Raw genomic sequence first — 16,470 nt, forward strand, 5'->3', positions numbered from 1 at the left:
AAAATAGAACTTTTTGGTTTAAACTCCACTCGTCATGTTTGGAGGAAGAAGAATGATGAGTACAACCCCAAGAACACCATCCCAACCGTGAAGCATGGCGGTGGAAACATCATTCTTTGGGGATGCTTTTCTGCAAAGGGGACAGGACGACCGCACCGTATTGTGGGAAGGATGGATGGGGCCATGTATCGTGAGATTTTGGCCAACAACCTCCTTCCCTCAGTAAGAGCACTGAAGATGGTTCGTGGCTGGGTCTTTCAACATGATAACGACCCAAAACACACAGCCAGGGCAACTAAAAGTGGCTCCGTAGGAAACATCTTAAGGTCCTGGAGTGGCCTAGCCAGTCTCCAGACCTGAATCCAATAGAGAATGTTTGGAGGGAGCTTAAAGTCCGTGTGCCCCAGCGACAGCCACGAAACCTGAAGGCTCTGGAGGAGATCTGGATGGAGGAGTGGGCCAAAATCCCTGCTGCAGTGTGTGCAAACCTTGTCAAGATCTACAGGAAATGTCTCATCTCTGTAATTGCAAACAAAAGTTTCTGTACCAAATATTAAGTTTCTTTTTCTGGTGTATCAAATACTTATTTCACACAATAAAATGGAAATTAATTATTTAAAAATCATACAATGTATTTTTTTGGATTTTTGTTTTAGATTCCATCACTCACAGTTGAAGAGTACCTATGATCAAAATTACAGTCTTCTACATGCTTTGCAAGTGGGAAAACCTGAAAAATCAGCAGTGTATCAAATACTTGTTCTCCCCACTGTATCAACCTGGACCACATCTTTAAAGCAGACTAAGCTTAGTTCATCTAAAACAGTGTCACATTATGACAGATTCTTATAGTAACTTGATCATATCTAAGTAAGACTTACAGTCTTATACTAATACAAGACCAGAGGTATGCATATAGACATGGATAGTGGGAGTTTAACATTTATGTAACAATTCATTAAATCTGTTGGCATTATTTGTTCCTTGAACCTCACTTGGAATGTTGTAACCTCCCATGTTTAGGCATCAACATGGACTCATTGGCTCATTTGTACTAATTGCTGTTGCTCAAATGTTCACTAACCCTTATTTTATTGTTCTTTGGTCACATAGACAATCATATATCACAGATGTGCACTTCTAGGTCTCTGTGATCTTTGGATCTGTGATTATTTGAGTCATTACATCATTACTGTCTGTCCTACAGTCTCGAAGGAAGTGTGACTAGTAGTACTAGTTTAGTAGTAGTCTGGCTCAAGGGTATCTTGAATTCTGACCTATCTATACTACCAACTAGGATGAATTCTGTGAACAGATGCAAAGCACTTTGTCAGTCACTCTGGATAAGAATGTCTGCTAAATGTAAATGCAAATGTTATGAAATGCAGAAACACAAGTGTTGATTACATATAATCATGTATAATATATATTGGTGGATATAATGGTGTGTTGTACAGGCATTAATATGCTGTTCTCCAATAAACTCAGTGTTGTGCTTGTCCACAGTGTTCAAAAGAAAAAGTTAAGACCCAACCACAAAAAATATATGGAATCCATATTCAAGGTGTGTGTACATTTTTGTTTGTGTGTGAGAACACATATGTGCAGTAAGTAATGTAAGTATAATGCATAAAAATAATAAATAATATTCATATAATTAAATCATATATTCAACTCTCTCTGTAACATTGTGGTGTTTCCATGAATGCCTGCTGCTGTTTTTCATAACCAGGAGCTGGAGCATAAAGTAATTTCTCTGGTGAAGAAGGAACTTAAGAAGTTTAAGAAATTATTGAGTCTAGATTACCCAGCATGCTCTGGGGAAGAGGTGGAAGATGAAGAGGATCAGAGCAGTGTCAGAGAGGGGGCGCTGAAGATCACACTGCACGTCCTGAGGAACATGAACCAGATAGACCTCGCTAACACACTACAGACCAGTAAGAGATCTGGGTCATGAACCTAACCAAATTTTGTCCTGTTTGTTTTTTCAAGAATTTTGAGTGTTCTTGACATCGAAGATAATAAAGTAAAATAATTGTCATGTTTTTCTGTTTTTTAGAGGTAATCTCGGTATATCAGCAAAAGCTCAAACACAAACTACTGGATAAATGTAAAAAAATAAATGAAGGAATCTCAGATCATGGAATCTCAACCCTTCTGAATGAGATCTACACAGAGCTCTACATCACAGAGGGAGGGAGTGGAGACGTCAATAATGAACATGAGGTGAGACAGATTGAGACAGCATCCAGGAGACCAGCAACACAGGAGACACCCATCAAATGTAATGACCTCTTTAAAGACAAACCCATCAGAACAGTGCTGACTAAAGGAATTGCTGGAATTGGGAAAACAATCTCAGTGCAGAAGTTCATTCTGGACTGGGCTGAAGGAAGAGCCAATCAGGATGTCATGTTCATATTTCCACTTCCTTTTAGGGAGTTGAATTTAATGAAGGAGAAAAAGTTCAGTCTGATGGATCTCCTATATGCCTTTTTCCCAGAAACAAAAGAATTAAATTTAATAGACTGTGATGCTTATAAAGTCATTTTCATCTTTGATGGTCTAGATGAGTGTCGACTTCCTCTAAATTTCCAGAACAATGAGAACTTGTGGGATGTAACAGAGTCGACCTCAGTGGATGTGCTGCTGACAAACCTCATCAAGGGGAATCTGCTTCCCTCTGCTCTCCTCTGGATAACCTCTCGACCAGCAGCAGCCAATCAGATCCCTCCTGAGTGTGTTGACCAGGTAACAGAGGTACGAGGGTTCAGTGACCCTCAGAAAGAGGAGTACCTCAGGAAGAGAATCAGTGATCAGATCCTGGCCAATAAAATCATCTCACACATGAAGTCATCAAGAAGTCTCTACATCATGTGCCACATTCCAGTCTTCTGTTGGATTGCAGCTACTGTTCTAGAGAGAATGTTGGGTGAAGCAGAAAGTGGAGAGATCCCCAAGACTTTGACTCAGATGTTCACACATTTCCTGATCTTTCAGATCAAACACAAAGACAAAAAGTATCATGGCAAAACTGACACTCACCCTCACCAGACTAGAAAGAGTGTTTTGGCACTGGGAAAACTGGCTTTCCAACAGCTGGAAAAGGGCAATCTGATCTTCTATGAAGAAGACCTGAGAGAGTGTGGCATTGATGTCAAAGAAGTGTCGGTGTACTCAGGAGTGTGTACCCAGATCTTCAGAGAGGAGTCTGGACTGCACCTGGGCAAGGTTTTCAGCTTTGTACATCTAAGTGTTCAGGAGTTTCTGGCTGCATTATATGAATTTCTCTCCTTCATCTCCAACAATAGGAATGTGTTGGAACCACAAAAATCAACAATGTCTGAGTTTCTAATAAATGCAGTGGACAAGGCCTTACAGAGTGAGAATGGACACCTGGACCTTTTCCTCCGCTTCCTTCTGGGTCTCTCACTGGAGTCCAATCAGACTCTCTTACGAGACCTACTGAAACACAAAGGAAGCAGCTTGTACAGCAAAGAGGAAACCGTTGAATACATCAAAGAGAAGATCAGTAAGAATCCCTCTACAGATAAATCCATCAATCTGTTCCACTGTTTGAATGAACTGAAAGATCATTCTCTAGTTCAGCAAGTCCAAACGTATCTGAGCAGAGGTGACTGTCGTCTCCGTGGAGCCAGACTCTCTCATGCTCAGTGGTCAGCTCTGGTGTTTGTGTTGCTGAACTCAGAAGAGGAGCTGGATGAGTTTGACCTGAGGAAATATGACCCATCAGAGGAATGTTTACTGAGACTGATGCCAGTGGTCACAGCATCCAGAAAAGCTGAGTGAGTATTTTCATTCATAAACAAATTACAGCACTGCGGTGAGTATACTAAGCATAGTAAGTGTAATAGTAAGTGTAATAGTGTAATAGTAAGTGTAAGAACATTCTTAACACCATCATAAGGTTAATGCTCAATATGTTTCCTAAACTCTTTGTAATTACTGTAGCATGTATCATCACAGACCCTTATCATCACAGATAACCAACATCACTTATGTATGAGGAGACACTTAAGTTTCATCTTTGGTTTAAAATGTGTGATGGTTTGATGTGTTCTTTGGTTTCATGTGTGATGACCCCCTTATGTAAAATCTAGGCCAGAAGAGAGGTGGTAAAAAAAGAATGCAAGCATGTGGAGTAGCATCAAACCTTTGAAATCAGTGAAAATCAGAGTTAATCATATGTGAGAATGAAACGGTGGCATGAGCAAAAAAAAAAAAATGTCAGTCCTCTTTTTGTAAAGAACTTCCATGTTGTAGTATTGTATGATCAAAAACCACCTCATCGGCTTTCAGTTCAGGCTTTTCTGTAACGACCACGGCCTCACAGAGTGCTAAATGACAAACGATGAGAGGAGCAGCACTGGGAACTCACACTGGCGTTTGAGAGCCCAATGAGAACCGAGCCAAGGCCCCTCTAAACATTCATTCCATCTAACCACGTCTTGCACTACAGGACGCTCCTCCCTGTAGTGTTGGGCAAGATGGGTAGACTCACAGTGCTTATGAAAATCCATGTCTCTGGTTCGTTTGCGCGGTAACACTGGAGACTTAAACTTCACTGAAGCAGCTAGAGTCTCGTTACAACGATTGAACTTAACAGAGTCTCGCTCTCTCGCTGTGTTCTTGTTTGGCTGTTTATTCTGTAATGCCCGTGGTATCATGTAGCGATAATGTGGATACAAATGCTGAGAGCGAAAGTATTAAAGGGCAATCCATAAGAAGGGTCGTACGTACAGGCAAGGGTCAAATCTGTAAAGTCAGTCTGACAAAGAGTTAAATATGATAAAACAAAGAACAAACCTAAGCAATCAGACAGTAACCACATACAGACAACAGGGCTGTAAAATTAACCACAATGAACCGCAACACAAAAGACCAAACACAGGGTATACACTCACCGGCCACTTTATTAGGTATTAGGTTTGCTAGTACTGGATTGAACCCCCTTGCATTCAGAACTGCCTTAATCCTTCATGGCATAGATTCAACAGGGTACTGGAAACATTCCTCAGAGAGTCTGGTCCATATTGACATGATAGCATCACGCAGTTGCTGCAGATTTGTCGGCTGCACATCCATGATGTGAATCTCCCGTTATACCACATCCCAAATTTGCTCTATTGGATTAAGATCTGGTGACTATGGAGGCCATTCGAGTACAGTGAACTCATTGTCGTGTTCAAGAAACCAGTCTGAGATGATTTGCGCTTTATGACATGGTGTGTTATCCTGCTGGAAGTAGCCATCAGAAGATGGGTACACTGTGGTCATAAAGGGATGGACATGGTCAGCAACAATACTCAGGTAGGCTGTGGCGTGGACAAGATGCTCAATTAGTACTAATGGGCCAAAAGTGTGTCAGAAAAATATCCCCCACACCATTGCACCACCACCACCCCCAGCCTGAAACGTTGATACAAGTTAGGATAGATCTATGCTTTCATGTTGTTGATGCCAAATTCTGACCCTATCATCCGAATGTGGCAGCACAAATTGAAACTCATCAGATCAGGCAATGGTTTTCCAATCTTCTATTGTCCAATTTTGGTGAGCCTATACTTCAAGACTGTGATTCTCTTTTCTGCCAGCGGGTGTCGCAAATATTCGTATGTCATTTAATATTTAGTATAACTAAATAAAGATCAATAGTTTTCAAAACTAAATTAATCACAAAGTTCAAACTGATTATGTGTAAAGACAAAACGGAATTCGTCCGTTGAACAAAAGTGAAAGTGTTTCACTTTCCAAAGTCTTAAAATATATACACTGAAAAAAATAAAGCATTGGCTCAATGTAATAAAATTGATTTAATCAATCACATAATTTTTTTTTCATTGACTCAATCCAAAAAACTAAATTCATGACTAAATGAATTGTTTTTTAGATTGAGTCAATGAAAAAAAAATTGTGTGATTGATTAATTCAATTTTATTACATTGAGCCAATGCTTTATTTTTTCAGTGTACTTAATTTATTAATATTATTTAATATATACTATATATAAGTTTACATCAACGATTTTCAAACCGTGAGTGAGTCTTGCTTTGCCTAATAAATGCTTTAGTAGTTTGCAGGAATTCTGCGAATGGTAACCTACTTATCAAGTCAATATCTCAAATGAATTATCTCTCGGTGTGACGCTTGGAACATAACGAAACACAGACGCTTGCAGACTTTACTCGAAGAATAGTTTAATAAGCAAAAGGGGATTCCAAAGAGAGGTCGAAGGCAGTCCAGGTTTAAACACAAAGATCAATCCGATAGGGCAGAGGTACCAGAGGACGAATCCGAGAGAGAGAACGTGAATAGAAGTACAGGTCAAACCAGGGAATCAGACTATGAAAAAGGCTTGGTATGCGTTCAAGCAGGGTCGCCCCCTCAGGCGAGGTGTCCCGCCCCCTCAATGTAAATAATAAGACCCATTTATTTTACAACAATCGCTACATGGCGCCCCCCCCTCAACAACTTGTGTTCGCCACCCCGAAATTTTCTGACGCCCCCTCACTGTATATGTTCTGGCGCCGGCCCTGCGTTCAAGTGACTGTCGGCAATACTTCGCAACTATGCATTCTCAGGCAAGGTCTTATATAGCTCTAGTTAACGAGATACAGGTGTCAAATACTCTGGGGAGGCGGATCTCTGCATTCGTGGTGGTGCATGCTGGGAAGTGGAGTTCCCAGGGCTGGAGGCCGTGACACTCGGGTATAATCCCTCTTTGCCAGGGCTAGCTGTTAGATACATACATTATGTATGACTGCTTTTGACACACTGGCATTACAAAATAATTAATCTAGATTAATCTCGATTAATTTCAAGATTTCAGTGAGATTATTCTAGATTTAAAAAATTAATCTATGCCCACCCCTAATTTATATATAATATTTATTTATAATAAATTATTTTCATTATCATTAAAAGTCATTGTTTTCCATGATGTAATTTACTGACACGAGACAGTACTCTGCATTTTACTCACTACTTGAGTAGCTTATAGTCAAAGTACTTTTTTACTTTTACTCAAGTTAATTTTTGGATGCATACATTTACTTTTACTTGAGTAAAATTTGGTTCAAGTAACAGTACTTTTACTTGAGTAAAATTGTTGAATACTCTACCCACCTCTGTTGGTTACTAATTTGGGTGTGGAATTATTGGCAGTATGGCTGTGTAGATGTAGTGGGTAAGTGGTGTCCAATTAGTTGATCATGTAATAACATATTAGCATAAAGAGGCAAAACTCCATTTCTGATGCTTCACTTGACAGTATCTACATGAATGAAGCTAAGCAATTGGGTAGCTCATACCTTTACTTTTCACATTTACATTTATAGCATTTATTGTTGGAATTGTTTTCAATAGTTCATTTTTCAGAATGTCCATATTCAATTTTGTTGATTTTAAAGTCTTCAAATGGTGTCTGCTTTCTTCTTTTTGCACATTCTCCACCCACGATACTAGCTAAATGTAGACCGCAAGTGTACATTTGCTACCCTGCACAAATGCAGAAATAGGAAATTTCACAGCTTTATACTCACTCTGAAAAGATCTGATGTAAACATAGAGAAAGAGAAGAGAGTCCTTATAATCCAGTGTTTTTCTTTTGTGTGGGAATGGCTGTGATAGTATGTTGAGCATGTAGTTTTGTGTGTTTGTATGTGTATGTGCAGGTACACGTGTGCACGAGAGTGAAGTGTTTGGTTTTTCTCTCTACAGTCTGTCTAACTGCCATATTACAGAGGAAGGCTATGTTGCTCTGGCTTCAGCTCTAAAGTCTCACCACTCATCACACCTGAGAGAGCTGAATCTGACCAACAATAAACCAGGAGACACAGGAGTGAAGCAGGTCTCTGCTCTACTGGAGGATCCACACTGTAAATTGGAGAAACTACAGTGAGTTACTGACTTATTGTCTCTTTACACACACACACACACACACACACACACACACACACACACACTGCACACTGGAGATACTATTTCATTATGGAATTAGATAAGGGTGTTTAGCAGTTTGCAAAACTCTAGTGAGGCTGAGTGTGCCACATAGTGCTGATGTTTTGTTTCTTGAGTGTCAGGCTTCAGGAAGTAGATATTATTTTGATTGTTAATGTGTAAGCAATTGCAAAAAACTAACCAAAGAGGCTCCACCTCTGAATTGAAATTCAAATGAAAATGTTCTTGTTGATGTCACGGTTGGCTCTGCCTTCCGTGTCAATCATATTTAAGTTCCATTTGTTTGTTGTGGTTTGTTTTGTTAATACCCATTGTCATTCTTTTCAGCTGTGTCTTGTTTAGTTTTCATTAGAAATGGTATTTATATCCTTTGTTTTCTGTCTGTCTTGGTGGTTCATTACATTGCTTTGTTCTTGATTGTATGCATGGTTCTGTCATTTAGTATATTTCTAGGTGTTTGGTGCTGTTCAGTTAGTTCTGTTATCTTTCTTGATTCTTGTCTTTGGTTAGTCTGGCTATGATTTTTATGTGTTGTCTGTTTAGTATCCTATTATGTTCGTTGCTTGTGTATGTGTATTTATGAAATAGTGGAGTTTTCTGTTTAGACTTCACAAACGTTTAGTTCGTCTTGTTGAGCTCTTACTCTCATGAAGCCTCGCTGTCCTCGCGTTGTCTAGATGTTCTCTGTATCAATATGTACAATTTTTAACGTGAGCTGTTCTTTTTATGAAGTCCGCTCTACTCTGCATTTGTGTCCACCTCTGTTTCCTCATCACATGCAACGTAACAGTTGAAATACTTTTTAAATTACATTTTTGCCTTATTGTTTTGTTGTGGTATTGAAACCGGTATCAATAATCATAGTTTCAGAGATATTGGTACCTGTTATGGTCCCCACGGCAACCCCTGTATCTGGTTTCATGTCCCAATCTTGTACTCCACCCCCTCGTCATGGTTTTCAGGTGTGTCTTGTTGGGTTATTGGTTTGTCTGTGTATTGTTATAATTATCCTAAATTCACGAGGTAGCGAAACTGTTGCCACCACCTTTGTTAAACCGGGAAGGTCCGGTCCCTGAGGCTGAATATAACCACACACACCACCGAGATAGTTTTTATATCACTTTATTAATTATAACAAAAACATATAGGTCAGGTCAGGCGATCGCTATGTACGTGGAATCAGAGGCCACGCTATCCTTAAGATATCACACCACCCCACCGCAACACTCAATGTCACTATCACCGCAAACAGCCAACCCAACAGACCACTTAAATAGCACACCATAAAATGGGCAGGCACCACCACACACTACAGGACCCCCTAATCCACCCCACAACCATCTATCTTCGTCGCCGGCTGCACTAACCGCAGCGAACAACACCCTCCCGCACCACTCTAAGTACAGATGCTGTCTCGCCAAAGTTTGCCCAAAACAAGCCTTCCTCCCTCACATCACCCATCCCCTTATCTAGCTCACCCTCATCAGTCCCCAATTACTCACAGGTGCACTCAGTGCACTCTCTACCCTGAACACACCCCTTCACAGCTCACTACAGTATTTGTCATGTGTTCTGCCAGTTGTGTTGTTGGTCATTGTAAGTACTTTGTGGGTATTTCTTTTGGTCATGCTTGCTCGTGGTTCAGCTGCTATCTTGTCCATGTTTCTGTTACTTAACGTGTTCGTTTGTTCAGTTATACATGTAGTGTTATTACTTTCAGTAGTGTTTGGTTCTGATGTGTTTTTTGTTTGTAGTGTCTTTATGTATACTTATATTAAATCTATATATCAAGATCTCTTGCACTTGCATCCACCCTGCCTTGCCAAAACAGTACCAACTATGTCATGACATCCCTAGCGGTAGGTATGAGGAGTTTTCTCTTTCTCACTGCAGGCTGCGTAACTGCAGTATTCCAGAGGAAGGCTGTGCTACTCTGTGTTCAGCTCTGAGGTCAAACCCCTCACCACACCTGAGAGAGCTGAATCTGAACCAGAATAAACCAGGAGACTTGGGAGTGAAGCAACTCTCTGCTCTACTGGAGGATCCACACTGTAAACTGGAGAAACTACAGTGAGTAACTGATTTACTTTCTTTTTATATACACACAAACACATTCTAGCTGTGCATCTCTTTTTGACCACAAATACGGACTTGTGTTATCAGGCTACTCAATTGAGGATGGGTTCCCTTTTGAGTCTTGGTCCTCCAGAGGTTTCTTCCTAATCCCCACCATCATAGGGAGTTTTTCCTCGCCACTGTTGCCTTTGGCTTGCTCATTAGGGATATGGACCCATATAATTGTAAACCTGCTTTGTGACAACATGTGTTGTAAAAAGCGCTATATAAATAAATTTGAATTTGACTCTGTCACCAACAAACACACCTGCATGAGTTTGGGGTGATTTTGTGGAGAGTGGTACAGCTTCATTTATGAGTGTGGGTGTGAACATGTGTGTGGGAGATATTCTGTGTGCGTGTGTGTAAGGAAGTTGAACTGTAAGTGAGAAGTTTTTCTCCTTCTCTCTACAGTCTGTCTAACTGCAGTATTACAGAAGATGGCTGTGCTGCTCTGTGTTCAGCTCTGAGGTCAAACCCCTCATCACACCTGAGAGAGCTGAATCTGACCTACAATAAACCAGGAGACTCAGGAGTGAAGCAGCTCTCTGCTCTACTGAAGGATCCACACTGTAAACTGGAGATACTAGAGTGAGTTACTGACTTCCTGTCTGTTTATTTACAAACATGTGCATACACACACATTCACTGCAATCCCCTCTCCCACAAACATCACTGTAGCTATTTTTTGCACATTATCACTGTCACTGATACTGACACGCACTTACATTGTGTGTGTGTTATCCATGTTTTTGTGTGCGGGAGACGTATGTGTGTGTGCGCCTTGGCGGTGGCTCGTCAATAGGCGCCGCTGGGCACCCCATCAAATTATCCAGAGAACAAATGCTACTTGGACATAAATTATGTACTTTAAAACTGTCATGAAACTCCTAATACTCGCCATTATAGATTTTTATTTCTTTTTTTTTTTAAGATCAAGAATTATATCCACTGAATTTCTGTAACTTTACACAGGCCTGATAGTTTTCAGGCGCCACGCCGGAATTCCGTCGTACCGACATGTCCGCGAGAAAAAAAAGGTTCGCCTAGTGCATGGGTTAAAGTTCTCCGTCACCACGATGGATTTCCGTCATTTGAATTTTTTTGGGGAAAAATCCGTCAAATGCCACTGGTGTGCATGTTTTAAGCTAAGAGTGAAGTGTTTGGTTTTTCTCTCTGCAGGCTGCATAACTGCAGCATTACAGAGGAAGGCTGTACTGCTCTCTCTTCAGCTCTGAAGTCAAACCCCTCATCACACCTGAGAGAGCTGAACCTGAATCATAATAAACCAGGAGACTCAGGAGTGAAGCAGCTCTCTGCTCTACTGGAGGATCCGCACTGTAAACTGGAGAAGCTACAGTGAGTTACTGACTTACAGTTTGTTTATGCACATACGCATGCACAAACATTATATACAGTATACGGGCCATTCTACCGAATTGGTTCACACTGTAGTTCCACAGCCAAAATAATATAAAAAATTAAGCATTCAAACTTATTTGCAATATTTAAATTATGATCTACTTAAACTAAAGGTATTAACTGAATAAGATAAGATAGATACAAAATCATCATTTACAAGGGATTTTCTTATGAAAATGTGTAAATTTTTTTCAATATAATCTTTATTTTAAAAACACTGTGCCATATTTTTATATCATTACCAAAACACAAAGCATTTTAGATCAAACTGTAGGCCTATGTATTGGCTGTAATGCTGGGTGAGGCCAGAAGAACGAGGCACGAAGTGCGGCTCAAACACAGACGTTACTTTTATTTTAGTGATGTAGCACAGACAGCGCACATAACATCAAAACACACTAATGTGAGTGACTCAAATAAAGACGAGCACGGGACACTGCGCGAACACACATTAAATAGACAGACCACATAAATCCCGAGTGATCACGAGACGAGCCGCAGGTGAGACCGATGAACACACTCAGACAGAACCACACCCATAAAGATCCACAGACGCAGACGACTAGACAACATAAACACACGCCCAAAGGGGAGGGGTCAGGGGCTGTAGCGTGACGTTGGCCACACACCTGAATTTTACACCAAGAAGTGAGACAAAATCTCTGTCCATGAGATGATGAGTAGTTAGCAGTGGTGCGATTGCTCTAAGACTGCAAGGGAAGCTCAGCTTCCCCTAAAATGTCAAAAAAATAAGTGATCAAACATATACTGTTGTGTGTGCGTCATTGACTAAATATGCGCTACAACGCGCTCAACTTTTGTTCAGAATCAGCTTCTTATCACTGGTAACGACGCAGCTTTCCTCTCACTCAGTCCCGCAGCCTCACAGTGCTTTAAACGGTGTGGACGCTGAGCGTCTACAGAGTTCCATAGTGAAGCAAAGAGTGCAGCAAAACGAGACGAGCCATTGGATAAATGCTGGGCTTTGTCCCGCCCATCGGACGCTCAGCGTCTCTGGGGGTCTATGGGGCAGTGGGCTGGCCTCTGCTGGCCCGGACGCTCAGCTTCTGCATGATGATTGGATGATCTGTCTGATGCTGAATCCCTTTTTGATTGACAGCGAAATGAGCGAATCAGCGATCTTTTGGTGTAAACCTCCGTGGGAGCATTTAATTTTAATTTTTTTTTCATTCTGTTCTGAGTTGAACCGGAGATTTTCCTCTTAGTGGCATTTTCTTTGTTAAAAACGACTAGCGACAAATCGAACTTCTATTTCTGGTGGTTTTTGTTGTAGCTGCTTGTGTTTGGAGACTGACTTCTATCTGTCACGTTGAGGACCCCGGCCCCTCCCCTTTGGGTGTGTGTATACGTGGTCCACGTGCTTTGTCTGCGTCTGTGGAACTCCGTAAGCAGGATGCGTAAGCAGGATTCCTGTCTCGTCCTTGCCACCGCACCGAACGTCACAGAACGACGAGCCGTCAGAGACACCCTAACGATGTCAGGCTACAAGGGGAAGCCGAAGAAGGGCAAGAAGCCCAGTAAGCGGCATCACTGCTCTTCATCTTCTCCCCCACGCCGCGAAGCTCCGCCGACTCGAACGCAGCTCATGGAGGACCTAGAGTGCTCCTACCTGCTCTGCGCAGCTCGGGAGACCACTATTCCCGAGCTGAAGGAGGAGTACCACCGGACTGCGGTCCGAGTGTGGCGAGAGAGGCACCCCGCACCTTCCCGGGAAAGCTCACCCATAAGAGTGAGCGTCCCGGAGTTCTACCAGGCATCGCCACCAGAGGGCGAGCTCGGAGATGAGGAGAACCCACCGACGCAGGAACAGCTGGAGCAGGATCCCGTCTGCGCGTTCCAGCTGGCCGCGGCACAGAGGACGCAGGACCGCGAGTTGGCAAAGGAGCTCTGTGAGGGGGTGGTGCGGATTTGGCGTGAGCGCCAGCGACACCCCCCTCCAGCACGCGCCCTCTCGCCTCTGAGGGTGGACTCATGCGTCTTCGGTGCTACGGAGTCCACCCCAGAGAGCGAATTCGGGGAGGGGGACTCCAAGGAGGAGTCAGAGGAGGAGGAGGATTACCCTCCCTCCATCTACTCCGCTCCCACCGTGGACTGCGTTGGGGAGGGGGAGGAGGAAGAGGAGTACCCTCCCTCCATCTACACCGACACCACCATAGACTATGGTGAAGAGGAGCAGGAGTCAGAGGAGGAGGACTACCTCCCTCCGCCTGTGGGCCTCTCTCCCAAGGTCCAGGAGGGTGAAGAGGAGCGGGACCATTACCCTCCTTCGGAGGACGACAGGTCCACAGTGGAGTACGGCGCAGAGGACTATTCCCCATCCGTGGGCTCGGGAATATCCGAGAGCGACTCCTACACGGAGGACGCCAGCTACGCTGCCTCTGAGACGTCCGCCAGCTACGCTGCACCTGGCGCGTCCGCCCGCCGCGCTGTACCTGGCACGTCCACCCACCGCGCTGCACCCGGCGGAGAGTTCGCAGCGAAGGCAGGAGGGGGACTGCCCAACGCAGCGCCAGTGGCTCCGGATCTCTCTCCCCAACTCGCTCTCCTCCTGGCGCGAAGCCTGACGCCTATGTCGTGTGTGTGTGTACCAGTGTTTGTTAGTCTTCCCCTTTGTGTGCCCATTCTTCCCTCTTGTGCCACTATGTGTAAGCCTGCCAGTGTGTGTGTTTGTGAATGTTCCGTTTAGTGTATCTAAGGTCTTTTCCCCCGTCCTCCCAGGGAGGGTGTGCTAGGCGATTCGTGACGGACGCTTCGCCAAGGGCAGTCACCTCCCAGATGCAGGACTGAGCGCGTCGGATCCGCCCATCGTCGTGGGTTCGGGGCACTTGGTCCTGTTGGCACCCCGGGACGGGTAGTGCCCTTGGAGGGGGCGTCTGTCACGTTGAGAACCCCGGCCCCTCCCCTTTGGGCGTGTGTATACGTGGTCCACGTGCTTTGTCTGCGTCTGTGGAACTCCGTGGTGATGGCTATGTCATGTGATAATGTGTATCACCTGTGAATCGTCTCGTAATCACGTGGGGCTAATGTGGTTTGTCTATTTAATGTGCGCTCGCGCAGTGTCCTGTGCTCGTCGTTGTCTAAGTATACACGTTGTGTGTGTGAAGTCAATGTTGCCCATGCGCTAGAAAGCGCTTTTGTTTGTAATAAACAGATCAAGTGATGTATGCGTAAGCAGGATTCCTGTCTCGTCCTTGCCACCGCACCGAACGTCACACTATCACTCTTTCTGACACCTTGTTGGTACGACAGGGTCACAGATCATTTTCTTGAAAAGGAACGGAGGGTAGAATTTACGTATAAATAAACCGACACATTTTATGATGTAGGCTGAAATTGAGCTTCCCCTCCTTGAAAGACCAGCATCCGCCACTGGTAGTTAGGTATATATTTTGCGAAGTCTTTCAGGACGTAACTTTAGGAATTGACAATACCAAACATATTTTCTATAATAAAATGTTTTTTTATTTTATTTTAACGTTATTCTTAAAAATAGCTAAAATTGTCACTATCATTACAATCACTACTGAAACACTTGGTAAAGTTGGATAGGGACGTTATTGTTTTGGTAGTGACAAAATTAAAGATTGTTAAAAATTGACACAATTTAATCAGCTGCTTTAACAATTCACGTTACATCATGGATAGGACAGAGGCAGCAGGAGGCGGTGTTAGAGGTGCAAAGTTTCCATAGTGAAATAAAGACTTGAAAATAGCAGCTCTAAGGAAAACCAAGAAATAAATACAAATGCAAAGTCTCTATCTCTCTTGTACTCTCTCGTGGATTGTAGGCCTCCAGGAATCACCACTACTCGAGAGGAATACGCAGCACTGGATAGGTCTTAAAAAAGGGCAGCAGCAGATTAGGTGCAGGTGCTATGCATTAATAATCAGGGCTCGTATTTATCAAACTTCTTAGAATTACTCCTAAGAATGCTGCTAAGAATTGACTTATGTCTAAAATAATTCTTAGTTAAAAGCTGAGACTAAAAGTTAGTTATCAAGCCTCTCAGTCTCACTTTAAGCGAAGTGTAGGAGTAAGTAAGTCTTAAGTGTCAGTCTCAGAGCTGATTTACGACACCTGGCTGTGCTGCAAAGCTGATCCTGGATGACATTGTTTCAAAATCACTGGATCGGATTTCATGTTCAATAATATTTCCTGAGAAATGTCAAGATAAAATTCTGAAAATGTTGAAATACCTTCACATTTAACTTAATAATGTTGCAGTCATAATTTTGTGAAATAACACAGCGTATTTACATAGTTAATAAATAATCCTAATAAAAAAACATTTCATATCTACCTTTAAGTCCTATGTGACACACACTGGTATGCAGACCTATAATTTTCCCTTCTTTCTTTTGTTATTCATATATTTTCTCAGATTTATTTTGGAGACTGCATACATTCTAACTGAATCACATTCAGGCGGAGGACCACCGGGCAAGCTTCTTAACACAGTTTGTGAGGTGGTGCAGCGTATCATGGGGGAAGACACTGTGGTGATATGTGGAATGGATCCTGCATTAATGAAATTGAATGAAATTCTAAAGTATATCTCAAAGACAATGTTTTTATCATTTATTTAGATTTGCACACAAACACTGTGATGCTAATAAAATAATTGATGATAATAAAATAATCTGTCAGTATTAAAGCTCGTGGTCCAGACCCTGCTGGCTTGAGCGCAGATTCTCCATCTGCCCCTCCCTCTCTGACAGCGCTTCCCAACACCACCAGTCATGAATGGCCGGAGGAAAAGTGAGCGTCTGAAGGAAGTCTGGCAGAGGACTCACTCCCAAATGACATACAATAACTGACAAGGCAGACGTCAAAGCTTAAAATAAAAGTATTAATATCGCAGCATGAATATTACACACTTGCACGAAAAAAATGAAAGGAAGAAAAAAATTTAAACCCATGCTTATCATGCC

General features: G+C 42.6%; 1 protein-coding gene across 7 annotated transcripts in view; it reads left to right on the forward strand.

The window, feature by feature from the left end:
- Positions 1–16,470, forward strand: part of LOC143481733 (NACHT, LRR and PYD domains-containing protein 3-like) — a 77,431-nt gene that overhangs the window by 19,139 nt on the left and 41,822 nt on the right. For 6 of the 7 annotated variants that reach the window (XM_076979842.1, XM_076979839.1, XM_076979840.1 and 3 more), the window contains 7 exons: positions 1,507–1,564; positions 1,733–1,937; positions 2,060–3,806; positions 7,741–7,917; positions 9,874–10,050; positions 10,510–10,686; positions 11,278–11,454. In XM_076979842.1, the coding sequence (XP_076835957.1) occupies positions 1,507–1,564; positions 1,733–1,937; positions 2,060–3,806; positions 7,741–7,917; positions 9,874–10,050; positions 10,510–10,686; positions 11,278–11,454 (2,718 nt within the window). Of the gene's footprint in view, positions 1–1,506; positions 1,565–1,732; positions 1,938–2,059; positions 3,807–7,740; positions 7,918–9,873; positions 10,051–10,509; positions 10,687–11,277; positions 11,455–15,920; positions 16,334–16,470 lie in introns of those variants that run through there. The other variant, XM_076979845.1, reaches the window with a different exon arrangement.

Source organism: Brachyhypopomus gauderio, chromosome 18 (genome assembly GCF_052324685.1).
Source record: "Brachyhypopomus gauderio isolate BG-103 chromosome 18, BGAUD_0.2, whole genome shotgun sequence".
NCBI classification, from domain to species: domain Eukaryota; kingdom Metazoa; phylum Chordata; class Actinopteri; order Gymnotiformes; family Hypopomidae; genus Brachyhypopomus; species Brachyhypopomus gauderio.